The following is a 14,475-nucleotide window of genomic DNA, read 5'->3' on the forward strand; positions in this document are numbered from 1 at the left end:
TCAGGACCAGAAGAGAATGGGAGAAAACAGAGAGCAGCAGGAAGAGAAAGAGGAATAACGACGGGAGAGTGGAGGGAAAGGAACTAGAGAGAGGTGATGAGGCGGAACAAGGAGCCGAGGAGACGAGGGAGAGGTAGTGTGTTGGCAGTGAGCAGAGGCCTGGGCGGAAGTAGAGCCAGGAGCGACACAGGTCCGGGAAAGTTGTTCCCCTGTGGCCAAAGCACTTCTCGCTGGTTGCGTGGGAGCAAGGGGCTTGATCCCTACACGGCAGGAGCCTGGAGCCCTCCATCCCTCCTGGCCTCTCCTGGAACTGCCTCTCTCAGGAAAGATGTGGGACAGACTGTGGACGAGGCGCTGCCCCAGCAGGATGCAGGAGACCTGGTCGCAGATCCCAAACACCTCCCCAGGAGGTAGGCAGCTCAGCCCCTGGCCTGCTAGTAGCTAGTGCACTTCGGACCTGGGAGGACAGTGAGGAAGGGGCAGGGAGAGGGAGGCTTGCAAACACCTCCCCACACTCCATGCTGTGGTCCTGAAAGGACCCTCAAAGCTCTAGAATGTTCCCTCTGTGCCTAGGTAGGACAGGGAGGGACATTCTGGCAGTGGGTGCTCCCAGACCACTGAGCTGACCCCAGATCCTGGAGTCAGGAAGAGCTATGCATCCTTAGCTAGAAGAGCATCCGAGGCCTTTCAGTGCTATTTGGCCAGTTAGGAAGCTGAGGGGCAAAGAGAAAAAGCCTCACACACATTATTCTTGGGGCTCTAGATCTCAAACTCAGAGCTTTGGGCTCAAAGGCCACTGCCCTCCTGCCACCCTACACTGCTTTCCTAAAGTGAAGCCTTCCTGGCCATCACTTGCTCATGGGGACTCTCTCCCCAGCTCCCCAGGAAAAAAAGCAAAATCCCACAATGACCCCAGAGTGACCTCCCTTCCATGTGAGGCTGGGAATCCTCCTCTCCTTCCACATGGAAACCCCCCGAAGGGACCCTCTGGCATAAGTATTGGGCACAGGTGTCAGCCTCAGAGCTGGTCACTCGCACCTCTTAAAGCGGGGTGTGTGGTGGCCCAGGGCAGGGAACTCCACAGTCCTCCCCCAATCAAGATTGGAACCCAGTCATTCCCAGGTCTTGGCACTTGGCAATGATCGCCCCCTACCGGGCCTGCTGGGCACACACAGAGGAAACCCTCGCTTACCCCTTACCCATGTGAATGAAGAAGAGGAGTCTGGGAAATGGAAAAAAATAAATTCAGAAATAAAAACAACACTGGACCCATAAGCCATCCAAAGCCACTTGCGTGTCGCTACATTTGTGGTCAGAAAGGCAGGCTCTCGCCTTTCCAAACACTCAGGGCTCAGTCCAACAGTTGAGGGAGTCGGAATTTCCTGAGCACACCCTGCTGGGTGGTGGGGACAGGCCTGGGAAGGTGACATGGAGGGGGGCAGTGGCTGGACAGGAGGGACAAGAGGCTGTAGGCAGGGAGAAGAAACTGTCCCTGGATGTAAACATCACCATGGAAACTCCACAAGACTCGCCAGTAAAGACCCTTCCCCTTCGATTCCCACTCCTTAAGGGTGCGAGGGAGGGTGGCCCCGGCTACACGGTGCTCTCCATCACCCACTCAGAGCTGCCGAAAGTCCCCCGGGGCCCCACCAGGTCACTCTCCTCAAAGGGCAGGAGCATGCCATTGACGGAGAGGCTGCGCTTCGTCCAGATGTTCGAGACCCTCCGAGGGGGGCTGTAGCCGCCGGGGGCCACCCCTCCCGCCGCAGCCACTGCAGCTGCAAAGTCCCCCATATCGAAGGAGTGGCTGCGCTTGGTCTTGCCCTCCAGGGGCAAGGGGAGCAGGCTTCTGGCACGGGCGGCCGGGGGCCCCAGCAGTGGCTCTCGGTCTGAGTGCTGGCCCCTGGCCTGCGTCCCACACCCTTTCCCGGCTGGAGTCCTGGAGTCCAGCAGCTCCTCCCTCCTCTGACTCTTGAGGTCCAGGGAGGCGAAGGCCCCCATCAGGCGGTCAAGGTTGGGCTTGGGGCGGGTGACAGGGGGCGGGAGCCTCCAGGGGCCCCGTGCCAGCCCCGCTGCCTCCCCGCTGCCCAGGGAGCTGGAGGAGGAAGAGTCGCTGGCTCGGGCCAGGCTGGCACTGAAGTCCAGGAGCTCGTTCCGCACCACAACCTTGGGTGGCGCCTGTGGGGGCTGCCCAGCGGGCACACTGCCCAGGGCCGGCGGCTGGGCCCCATTGGTCTGTGAGTACACATTGCTGACAGCCGCTGCTGCCATCTTTCCAGGGCCCTCGTGGCTGCAGACCTTGTAGCGCACCATGAGGATGACGATAAAGACCAGCAGTGTGGTCACAATGATACCCCCGATGACCAGGATCATGGTGCCACCCAGGATCTGGCTGTGCATGGACTGGCACTGCGGGTAGTCAGCCTTGGTGAAGAACTGGGCGCAGCCCACGATGTTGGTAGCTGTGAGCGTCGTAGCCGTGTCATCCCACATGGCCAGCACGCACAGGTCGTAACCTGTCCCTGACACCAGGTTGTTCACCACGAAGGCCTTGTTGGAGGCTGGGATCATCCTGGGAGGGAAGGAGACACAGAGGGTCAGGGATGGCGGAGTGAAGGGTCAAGGTGACAGGGAAGGGACAGAGGCAAGGATAGAGAGGGTGCCAGAGGCAGATGCAGGACTGAGAGATCAAAGGGTGAAGGAGCAGGACTCAGAGCCCCCACCCCACGTCAGCTGCTGTAACCCCTCCATCTCTGGGAAGTAGGGGCTGGAGTCCCTCCAGCCCCGCCTTGCTCCAGCCCGGCCCGCTGTCCTGTCCCCTGAGATGTAATGGGACCACAACCCACACCACGCCCTCTCTGGGCTGGACATCTGAGGGGGATGCTAGGGCCACCCCGAGGAGCTAGGCCACCTCCCTGTCACCTGTAAGGCTTCCTGCTGGTTCAGGCTGGGACTCTGCTTCTGCAGGGCAATGCTGGAGACCAGAGGGCGGCACGGGGGCCCGGCCCACACCCCACCTTTGGGGGTCTGATGTCTCCCCAGCCCCAGGCCTGTCCACTACAGCCTGGGCCTTCCAGGAGCCCGGACCCAGTGGATCTGTGAGACCTCAGGCTTCAGACTTCCGCTGTCTGTAGAGAAACTCGCCTGGCCTGAGGTACGAGGAAAGGCTCCCTGAGCTTCACTGAGATCTCAGATATGAAAGCCCGTAGGCCAAGAGCCTCAGTGAGGGAGCCCACGATGACAAGAGATATTGCCGTCCATCTGTGTGCCCGAGGCTGCTGGGGAAGCCACCCAGGAGGAGGAGTCCCACACCCGCCTGGGCCCCATGGCGCAGGGCAGAAGAGGCCAGGAGGAAAAGGAGGCAGATTCAGCAAGGACTCTGCAGGCCAGTCCCATAGGTCCATCCGGGGACTTCACGGCTTCAGCTTACCGGGGCGTCATCATAGTCGTCTTGTGAGGCCCTGACCGATGCTCTCCTTGCACGGAGAACGAATGGCTGGGACCTAGAGAGGGTAAGTGGTTTGCCCAAGGCCACACAGCTGAGACTGCTAGACTGAGGCAGTGGGCACTTGAACACTAGCTCCCAGGTCCTCCGTCTGCACTTGCTTCTCACTGCGTGACAGATACGGGGCATGTTTCTTCACTCGGGTGGAAAGTCCCCCATGGCCTACGGCAGCCACGCTCTTCCCTGGAGCAGCACCAGTGGGATCCCTGCTCAGCTGGGCCACCTGGGAGCAGGGCCAAGGAGCCCGGCAGGGCCCGCGCTGCAGGGGACCCCAGAGCTTGCCCAGGTCCTGTTCTGGCAGGAGCTATGCATATCCAGAGCAGTGAGACAATACCAGCTTTCCGGAAGCAGTTTGCTGGGCTCGCCTCTGTCTGTCACCTCGGCTCTCAGTCACCAAGCAGCCCACCCCAGTCTGTAGTCAGTTCCACGCCCTACCGCCTGGCTGGCCCTCAGGCACTGTGACTGGACCGCCGTCAGCCATCAGAAGGGGGGCCAGCGTGCACGTGTGCCACCGACCCTAGCTGCCCCTTGTGGTCCCAGCCTCCCACATGCTCTCTTCACCCCACATCTCCTTGTTCTGGTAGGAAAACATCCCCGAACCAGAATGAGTTGGGCCCTGTCAAGGCAGAAGGTGCACTTACCGAGGAACAATTAAAGACCCTATTTATGGGGTCGGGGATTTAGCTCAGTGGTTTCACCACTTGCCGTGGAAGCACAAGGACCCAAGTTCAATCCTCGGTACCGAAAAAAAAAAAAAAGACCCTATTTACAAAGAGACCAATGGCACAGAGGTGGGTGGGGCAGGGGGACCAAAGCTAGTAGCTTTGGAGAGAATGGCAGGCTGGTCCTACTCAAGGTGCGTTCTACATAGGCACGAAGGTCCAAGAGTCATCTGTCCCCACTCCACAGTCAGATGGTCCAGAATAGGAAGCACTGAAGCTCTATGGCAGTTCTGCACATCCAAGCCCGAGATGGTTTATCTGATAATTTATTTCCATTACATTCTCACAGAAGCATTGGTTTGCAACAGGCTGGGAAGAAACGAAGCTGGAGGAAGGGTGTCCCAGCCTGGGCACATCTGACCCCCTATCCTGGACACTGTGGATTTTAGGGGTTGCCCTCTGCACTACAGGATGCTTACCCACGCCCCGGCCCCCACCCCAGGGTGCCGGAACACATGCCCAAATGTGACAACCAAAAGTGTCTCCCAACATCGCTGAATGTTCTGTTTCAAAATCACCCCTCATGGAGACACGGTGGCCCACGGGATTTAGTTGACAAACAGAAGCTGCTGGGGCAAGCTCGCAGGCAGGGATGACACAAATGAGCAGCCCAAGCTCACTCTGCCCTCCTACCCCTCTGCTGCTGGTCTCCACGGTGGAGCCCAAGGGAGCCCAGCGCCCACGTCACACGGGCCAGCCTTCCTGGGCCAAGACCTGAGCAGGAGAGACAGTGACTGGGGTGGCAGACGGCAAAGGACAGGAACTGCACTCCCAGCGGGTTGCAGCCCTGTCTGAAGAACATATTCCTGAAATCCTGGTGTATTTCTCTCCATCACAGAAATTGGCGACATCTCTGTTAGCAGAAAGCGTGAATTGCTATTTTAAGTTGCTCTGATGTGTTAAATTTAATTAAGCTCACACACTCCAAACACAATCGGAGATTGAAACTCCAGCACTTCCCCAGGAAAAACAAAATAAACCAGGTCTCTCTCTCTCTCTCTCTCTCTCTCTCTCTCTCTCTCTCTCTCTCACATGGCATTTGTTCATTCAGTTTAACACCAGGAAACAAATCTGGGGCTGACCACAGAGGTGTGACAGGAATTCTCGGAGCAGCCTGGTCACCCTACTGTTTGCTCTCAGATCTGTATCCCCCTTGCACCTGCCCTCCGCGTGGCAGGAACTCCATTTCCCAGGCTCCTTCCTAGTCTCAGACTCTCATGCCCTCAGGCTGCCAGGAAGAGGGAGAAGCCAGGTGTAGCCCAGGTGTCTCTCCTTTTCTTCTCCAGATGCGTCTGGCCAGCCTCTGAGACTCCTGTGATCCTAGCTCCATGGACAGAGTTGGATCCCAGTCCTGGTCACATCTTCTGGGTGTTCTTCCAGCCTTGGGGAGGGGTGGCAGTGGCTTTCTGCTGTTGCTAGTCTCTGTGATGCTCACAGTCCCCTGGTTGACCTGCAGTGACTCCACTGTCCACTGTCCATTCCTTGTCCTGATTTCCCTTCAAAAGACCCAGTGTTCTTTTTCTTCTGACTGGATCCCGTCTGGCACAGGGAGATCACCCTTGTGTTCATGACGATGTTCTATTAACACCATTTCTCCTTGTACTTTGGGATAAGATCATCATTCCTCAGCCAGCCGCTCACGTCTTGGCTGTACCCAGTGGAATTCTAACCAGGGAGTACTTTATGACTCATTGCTCCCTGAGGGAGCCAACTCCATCCATTGCTGGTAGACCTTCTTCCCCGGAACTTCATCTGCCTCCTAACAGGACTCATCTGTGAGGCCCGGCTCAGCCACCATCTCCCGTCCCTGCTCCCCCTCCTCCTTCAGCCCCACATTCCCTTACTCTGTGGGGCCCTTCTCCCTGGGGAGTGTTTGTTCACGTTACCTCTCCCGTGAGGACAGGGCATGTCCTATCTCTCTTGGGTCCCCTCTTCTAGTCATGAGCTGGGTCCTGGAGCCCGCCTGTGCTTCGGGAAGTGTCTGTTAGGTGCTGAGACAGACAGCAGTGGTGGCAGGCTGTTCAGATGCCCTGCTGCTAGCGGTGGGCTCTTGGGCACTGGCTGGCTCCGAGGAGATCTTTTGGGAGGGGTGTTTTACTGTAACTTTGGGCTCACCGTGTGGGTCCTGAAGGCCCTTCATGGATGTCCATGGATGAATTTGGTGTGTATGTGTGTGTGTGTGGTGTGTGTGCGTGCGTGTGTCTGTGTGTGTGTGTCCGGGCATAGGTGCTTATGTATGACACACAAGAGTCTGCTCCTAGGCAACTGTAGCCACTGCTCTGTCTTCTTCCATGCAGCCCCTCCCCCAGTGTCCCCTGACGCATTGAGGGGACTCCCTATATGACCACCAGAGACACCTGCAGGCCAGGCCTGTTCTTTCCTGATGGCACAGAGAGTTTGCCACCCAGAATAGGCATCTGGGGTCTTGGCAAAGGGGAATGAGAAAGGGAAAGGGAATGGGAAGGGAAAGGGAATGGGGCTGAGAGTGCCAAGGGGTATGGGAGCGGGAAAGGGAGAAGGCAAGGAAATGAGACGGGATGGGGTGGGATGGGGTGGAAGGGAGGGATGCTAGGGACCCCCGAGGCTGACACCCTCAGCCCACTGTCCCTCGGGTGGCCTCCGCCAGACCTCATTCCTCAGCCCCCTTGCAGTCAGGTGCACGCAAGGGGCACATCGTGGCAAATGAAGCAGGGAAAGTAGCACAGGCCGGGCCACGTGCTCCTTCTCTGCCTCTGGACCTTGGTGGTAGCCCGGCCTTGACAGTGAGGCTCAGGGACAAGGCCCGCAGGAGGAGGCGCCAGCCCAAGTGCCCCTGAGGGCGGTCAGGAGATTGGAGATGGGCAGTGAGGTCTCCGCAGCACCGCAGCTGGGCAGGCCCTGGGCTCCAGCTCAGGGAAGGCAGGGAGGGAGCTGGTGCAGTGCGGGGTGCTGTGTGGGTGTGCGAGGGAGCAGAGCAAGCCAGTGAGGGAGAGCGGGGAGGGGAAGGCCTTGGTGCTGGAGGAAATGAAGTCCTCGGTTCCTGAGCTGCCAACAATACCCTCTTCTACCTCTGCGCTCCGCCCCTGCAGCAGCACCCTCTGAAGGGCACTGTGCCCCTGTCCCGCAGGGCCTCCTGTCCATGCACCAACTGAGAGGTGGGAGTAATCACCCCACATCACACATGGCCACGCAGAGGCCCCAGTCCACCTGCCTGGAGAGCAGCCAAGCCAGCAAGGTGCGCTGATCCCCTGCTCCCTCTAGAGACGGGAAGGAGCGCGCACGTCACGTGCAAATACTACAAGATTTCACCCAGGGAACTTGCACATTTGTGAATTCTGGGCTCTGCAGGGGATCCCGGAACTGATCCTCCTCAGACACTGATTAAATATGGAGTGTGCCCCAAAACACTCATGCATGGAGGGCTGGTCCCCAGTGCCACAGTGTGCAGGAGCAGGGCCTAAGGGGGGGTCACTGGATCATGAGGGTGGAGCGTGAGGGCTCTGGATTCACCAACAAATTAGCCCAGGGAGGGGCTCACAGCTGGGTAGGCTGTCAGGATGTGGGGACCAGCTGGAGGAAGCGGGTTATGTGGGGTGCATCCTTAAAAGGGGCTTTTCAGCGCCTTCCTAGCTCTCTTGACCTCTGCTTCCTGACAGCCATGAGGCCAGCAGCTTTGCCAAAATCAGCCTCTCCTCCTTTACATTCATTTTCTACGCTATTTTGACACAGTGACTGAAAGCTGACTCAGGGACACCAATGAATGACTGTGCTGTGTTACCTTGAATTGAGCAGAGTGAGATTTTAGCAGGAAGCCAATCTGAGAGTTAGGCCAACTTCATGATGGCAATTAACAAAGAAAAGAACACATTAGCGACAGCTAACATGTACTGAGCACTTACTAGATGTCAGACTTTGTCCTGAGTATTTCACCCGTATCAACTAATTCCATCCTGAATTACAGAGGAGGAAACCGAGGTTCAGAAGGGTTATAGGATGTGCTCCAGGAACAGTGGGGAAATGGGCTTGGCTTGAACAGAGAGATGGAAAGGGAGAGTGGTAGAAAATAAGGTCACCAAGGCAGTGGCCCAGGACCGACTCAGCGGCCTTGCAAATATATTCAGTCTCCTGTTCCAGTGCTGAGGACTGCTGGGTACTGCTGCTCAGAGGGACCTGTGTAGGGATCAGAGTAGTAAAGGGAATGATCAGAATTACCAGTGCAACTCCAAGAGTCCCTGGCACTGGTGTCTGGAGCCAATGGTGGCCTTGAGCACACTGGAGACCCTCAGTGACAATGGTGGTGCAGGCTGCTCCTTAGAATCAGATGATGATCATGGAGCAGGGGGGGCCGTGCTGCTTGGCCTCCGGCCTTCTTCTCAGGGGGGTCTGAGCCACAGAGATCAGAGCCTGAGCTCCCTCTCCCCAGTTAGTCATTGCCCTTCTTCTGGTACCCCCGCGCCAGGGGTGCCCTGGAGTCTCTGGAAGCAGCATGGTCTGCGGCTCACACTGGGCAGGCATGAGCAGAAAAGCCCTGTCTCCTCTGAGGCTCCCATGAGTCATGGTGCCCTGGTCCTGATCTGCCAAAGCAGGGCTCTGCCTCTGCAGGGTGAGTCCACTCGGGCCAGCCCTCCACCCAGCTAAGTCTCGGTCGGTCTGTCTGTCTCTCTCTCTCTCTCTCTCTCTCTGGCTTTCCTCATTCAAGTCTTTACAGATGTAGGACTTCTCCTTGTATTTCACTGTCTTTAGCTTCCAGGCCCCAGGGATGGGGCTGAGTGTCCGGGAGGAAGGAGTGCAGACCCCAGAATCAGACAGACCCCCCTGGCCCCCTCTGCAGACCAGTCCTTCCCCTGTGCAGCTGTCACCTGGGCCATTTCTCTCCTCCCTTGGAACATCAGTTTCCTCACCTCCAGCGTGAACTGTGGGCAGTGTAGGAAACGCAGTGCAATAGGGATAAATGTGTCTGCCCCTTCCTGGAGTTTTCAGTGCCGTGATGATGATGATGATGAGGAAGACAGTTGTCATTTGTCATCTGAAGGAGCTAAGGAGACTTTGCTCAATCAAGCCCAAGTCACCACTTGTGAAGAAGTGAAAACCCTGTCAGATCCATTACACCTTATTGCAAACCTAGATGTGTACAAAATGAAGATTTCCCACAGCTGTGTCCAAGATGTGCTAGAACAGCTGGCTGGTGCCAAGAGGACACCACTGACCCACGGACCTGATCGGAGATTTTGCCCCCCTCAGCTGCCCCATAATTGCATGGTGGCACTGCATGGGTCAAAGCCAGTGACAAGCTCATTAAACAAGCAATCACAGCATTCATGTTAGCAGCATGGACACTAAAGCTGGAATCAAGCAGAGAAGATCTGCATGCCCCTGGGCGAGGAAGACATGCACCTTTGCAAAGCATTCCACGTTTTCATGAAATTCCAATGGGTAGATTCTCTATTATCCCATTGGCATGAAAGACCTAGAGCAGTCAGACTCATGGAGACAGAAAGCACAGGGGTGGCCTCTAGGGGGTGAGAGGAGAGAATGAGGAATTGTCATTTAATGGCTGCAGAGTCTCAGCTCAGGATGATAATAACATCATGGAGGTGGCTGGTGTCACTGGCTCCACAATGCGAATGCATCTGGTACCACCGAACCGGATGCTTGAAAGTGGTTAAAATAGTAACTGTTATGTATTTTTCCATAGTAAAAAATGGCAAAGAAAAATGCTATCCCACAGCAAAATCTGCCAGTTGGACAGGAAGAAGAGTGCTGTGGGAATGGATGGGTCACGTCCCTCGGGCTGGGGGGTCACTTGGGTAGCAGGCACCAGGTCAGGGCGTCTTGGTTCTGATGCCCATGGGCTCGGGTGGCCCTGGCCAATCTGGGGCATCGGTAGAATTGGAGGAGGCCTTGCTAGGAGGAGATCCTCCCAGCCACCTGCCACTCTTCTGCGCCCTCCTGAAGGTTGAGGATGAAGACAGCTCCAGGCCCGAAGGTGGCAGGACCCAGTGCCCGGGGAGACTGCTGAAGAGAAGCCGGTGGGTGCCAGTCGTGTGACCCTGGGCAGGTGATCTGACTCTCACTGCCTGAGTTACCTGGGACAGCTACACCTGCTTCGTGGGAAGGTGGTCAGGACCAAAGGAGAGAAAGGTCATGAAATGGCAGCACGGCACCAGGCAACAAACCAGGACAGTGGGCATGCAGCTTTTTCTCAGTGGCAACATTAGGTCTGGTGACTCCTTCTCACCCCCAAGGGGCAACAGGCAGGAGAACAAGCAAAAGGCCCAGCTTTTAGCTCTGAGCCCTCAGTCAGGGCCCTCACCTGTCTGCCTCACAAACTCACCACTGCTTGTGGTGCACCCTTAGGGGCAGGCTTTAACCTTGGCATGCGGGGGGCGGGGGGCACAAACCACAGCACCCAAGGCAGGCATGTTGACACACACCTGTAATCTCAGCACACTGGGAGGCTGAGGCAGGAGGATTGCAAGTTTAAGCCCAGCCCGGGCAACTTAGTGAGAACCTGTCTCAAAATAAAACATAAATAGGGCTGGGATGTTGCTCAGTGTAAGGGCCCTGGGTTCAATCCCCAGTACCACGAAAGAAAAACAGGAAGGAAGGGAGGGAGGGGAAGGGGGAGGGCAGAGGGAGAAGGGGAGGGGGAGGGGGAGGGAGAGGAGCAAGCTGGATGGGAGAGGCGTGGTCTGCGCGTCTGGCATCTGTCAGTCGGGGTCCTGGACCACTGCCTCACAGGGCCGCTGGGAGGGCCCCAGAATTCCAGCGGGGGACACCGTCAGCAGGGGGCAGGGCGTTCACAGCACGAGTGCTGTTTTTCAGAATGAGGACACTGGGCGGGAGTGGGTGACGGAGACACTGACGGGTGCGTGCCTGGACCCGAGGCCTTCGGGACATGCGGCCTGCAGAGCTGACCCTGCCCGCTGCCTCACCCCAAGGAGAGGTGCCCTTTGGGGGAGCGGTCAGGAGGAGCCCGCTCAGCACTTCTCAGCATGCCGGTTTCTGCTGAGCCTTCCAGAGCCTGTCTCGGACAAGCAGGGTTCGGGGAGGGGGGAGGCTGGGGAGAGAAAGGACCTCTGGGGGACCTCAGGGGTGGCTGGGGGGCTCTCTGTTCAGCCAGATGCAGCCCTGACAAAATCCAAACCCAGGAGGGTGGGAGGGAGAAGGACTGGCCCACCCACCGCATGTCTGGACCCCATGGATTCGGTGCTAGCTGCAGCTCTGTCCTGAAGGCTGTGTCATCAGGGGAGAGTCACTTTCCATCTCTGTGCCTCAGTATACACTTCTGCTAGTTTATAATTCCATGGGCTGTGGGTACTGGCACCAGGTCCCCAGTTCTAAAGGTACTGGGATTCAGCACCCAGAGGACCTGGGCTCCAGGTTCAAATCCAGGCTCCAGATCTTACTGGGTGACTCTTTATCCTGATGCTTAGTTTCCCTCAGCTTTCTATTTCTGGTTTGTAAAAGCAGTTTGCAAACCAACCAGCCCTGGGCTGCTCAGCTGCCGGCCCCTAGCGGTGACAGAATGTGACAGGTCCCTCACCTCCTGGTGGGCGAGGGAGCAGCTTCCACAGAGCAGGGCCTGGAGCTCTGGCCTGTAGTAGGAGCCGGCCTCCCGCCCCAGCTCTGCAGCCCCTAACAGGCTGTGTCCAGCAGAGCCCCTCCGTCTCCGGGTCTCAGCCCTCCCCTGTGAGCTGAAGGTTTGGGGGGACCACTTCTTAGGTCATTTCCAGATTCGCCCACTCATTCCAGGAATGTCAGGGGACCCCAGGATGACCTCACGGAGAGGGGCACCTTTGGGTAACGTTCTAGGGCGACGCTCTCAGGGACTCAGCGCTGCTCTCGTCCACAGCAAGCACCGTTTGGGGTCCCGGAGTCCCCCATCTCTTCCTTTTCCCCACCTCTGTGCACATAGTTGCCCTGCCATCAAGGGGGTGACAGAGCTGGAGACAGAGCGGCCGAGCCCCGAGCGGTGACAGATTCACCGCCATCATGAATCGTGACCCGAATTCATGGTTGCTGTGGCTCTAGACCTTGAATTCTTTCTTTGCAAGGTCAAAGGCCCCACTGTGACCTCTGGGTGGCTCCCTGTTGGGCGTCCTGGAGCCAGGGAGCCCCAGGCTGTCGGAGGGGCTGGGGCAGCAGTGGCTGGGGGCTCTGAGGAATGCTGGCACCTGGTGGGCAGAGACCAAGCCATAAATCCCCCCTCTGTCCCCCAAGCCCACCTGCCCCTGGGGTCAAACCGTGTCCCATTTCATCTTAGCCTTCGATGGTGGACAGCACAGCCAGGGTCCCCATGGCAGGCAAGAGACAACACTGCCCTTGGGTATGGCTGCCCATGTCCCTGTTGCCTCCGTGGGGACCTCCCGGCCCTCACAGGCGAGGCTTCCTTCCACTGTCAATCCAAGGCCTGTGTCTGAGCCCTCGCCAGTGTGGTCTGGAAGTTCTTCCACCTGGCTGAGGCTCCTAATAACTACATCCTGTTTCTTCATCGCGGCTTAGAGTGACAGCTGGCTGAAGGTTCTGGGGTTATTAGCAGAGAAGGGGACTGTGTGAAAGGAACGGAGTCACTGGCTTCTGATCAAACCCATCCCCTGTGATCCCAAGACACCCATCTGAGTCCTCACTACCTTCAAACATCCTGAGAGGAGAAGGAGTGGTCGGCCATCCTTTAGAGCATGACAGGCCTGAGTTCAAATCCCGACTCTGCAACTTCCTGGCTGGGAGACCTCAGCAGCTCCCTTGACCTCTCTGATCCCTGAGATTCCTTCCCCATGCAGACTGTGTAACAGCAACACCTGCTCCCCAGGTGGCTGCAGAGATGCTGGGAGCAGAGTGGCGCACACAGCAAGTGGGCAGGTGTAGCAGCAGGCACCCAGGCCCCAAGATGCAGCCCCGGGCCGGGTGCAAGGCTTCCTAGTGGACTTGTGCCCGGATCTGCCCATCAGGATGCAGAGAGACTTCACTGAGTGGGGGCAGCGGCCTGTAGGATGGTGCCGGATGTCACATTGTCACCGGGGGAGAGAATGCCTGAATTTATTTGGCACTTTTAACCTAATTTCCTTCCCCTGGCTCCATGCTTTACAGACCACGTGTGCAGAGGCCTCAGAGACCAGACTGGAGGCAAGACCGGAAATAAGCTCCTGGGCACGCCCCCTGGGCAAGCCCAGGACACACCTCAGGCCCTAGGCTCCAGAGACCTTCCTGCAAAAGCAGCATGCGGCCTCTCTACCCACTGAGCTCTCACCTGACCTTCCTTGTGCCTCCTCCAGGAAGCCTCCCCTGACCTCCCTGAGTGGGTCAGTGGCCCAGGACCAGTTCACACGCCTGTTTGCAACGAATGCTTGGCATGTGTGTCATTATTTAGTGTTAGTCTTTGTCTCCCTGGAAAGCTTGAGCTGCGGGAGGGTAGGCCCTGGGCCCAGCAGGATTCCCTCTCGCTGTGGCCCAGACATGACCTCATTCTTGCACAGCCACCTCCTGATGCCTCAAGTTGAAGGGCAAGGGCACAGGAAGCGGGGCGGGGGCGGGGGGGGGACGGGGACGAACAGGCTGGATGGGAAGATAACAGCCTTAGATGCACTGAGAATTATCTTCAGAAATCCGGGCAACAGCTTACAGAAGTGTTAGCTTTGCCCCTGATGATGATGAAAGCAGAACCTGAGTAGGAAGTAGCTGGTGGGGGCTCTTGGGAAAAACCCTGGCCCACATGGGGTCAAGGCTATGGCTAGATCAAGGAGGACCCCAGAACCCAGGGGCTCAGAGGCGGGGCTTGTGGAAGGGGGTTGGATCTTGGGGTGCTGTTAGGAGGTGGGGTCTGACAGAAGAGGCGGCTCCCTGGGGTCTATTTCCCTTCCTGGCTCCTGCCTGCTCGCTCTGCTGCCGGACTACCAGGATGTGAGTGGTTTCCTCCCGTGTGCCGATTCTACCTGGGGGCCAGTGGACCATGGACTGAAATGTGAGCCAAAATAAACCTCCCCTCTTTAAACTGGGGGTGTCAGGTACTGAGTCCCAGGGCCAAGAAGGTGACTCGAAAGGTCAGCATCCTGAGGGTGGCGGGGTGGCGGGCCCACAGCTGGCAGGAGCGGGGGCACTCTAGGAGCTCACACAGAGAGGAGGGGCTCACCCGCATGACCTTGGACTCTGCCATCCCCACTCTGGACTCCCTCAGTCTGTGGAAGCAGTGAGAAGCAGCCCCATCTTAAGGATGGAGTGAAGGAAGTCGTGGTGACCGAGCAGAGCAGCCGGGTGGGGTCAGGATTGGCT

The 14,475-nt window shown here is 57.6% G+C and overlaps 1 protein-coding gene and 1 non-coding gene across 2 annotated transcripts in view; one reads left to right on the top strand and one right to left on the bottom strand.

Moving 5' to 3' along the window:
* Positions 1 to 1,274: 1,274 nt before the first annotated feature.
* The window catches only part of Lrfn2 (leucine rich repeat and fibronectin type III domain containing 2), a 144,709-nt gene continuing 131,508 nt past the window's right edge, over positions 1,275 to 14,475 (bottom strand). Inside the window, exon 3 of the mRNA XM_004846627.3 lies at positions 1,275 to 2,572. Within this exon, the coding sequence (XP_004846684.1) occupies positions 1,594 to 2,572 (979 nt within the window). The 3' untranslated portion in view covers positions 1,275 to 1,593. The remainder of the gene's footprint in view (positions 2,573 to 14,475) is intronic.
* Positions 9,521 to 9,624, top strand: LOC147825524 (U6 spliceosomal RNA). Its single transcript, XR_015440629.1, has one exon. It is a non-coding gene; the product is annotated as a U6 spliceosomal RNA (small nuclear RNA).

The sequence above is a fragment of the Heterocephalus glaber genome, unplaced genomic scaffold (genome assembly GCF_053883595.1).
Source record: "Heterocephalus glaber isolate CG9 unplaced genomic scaffold, H.glaber_assembly_v1.0 deba00001497, whole genome shotgun sequence".
Taxonomy (NCBI): domain Eukaryota; kingdom Metazoa; phylum Chordata; class Mammalia; order Rodentia; family Bathyergidae; genus Heterocephalus; species Heterocephalus glaber.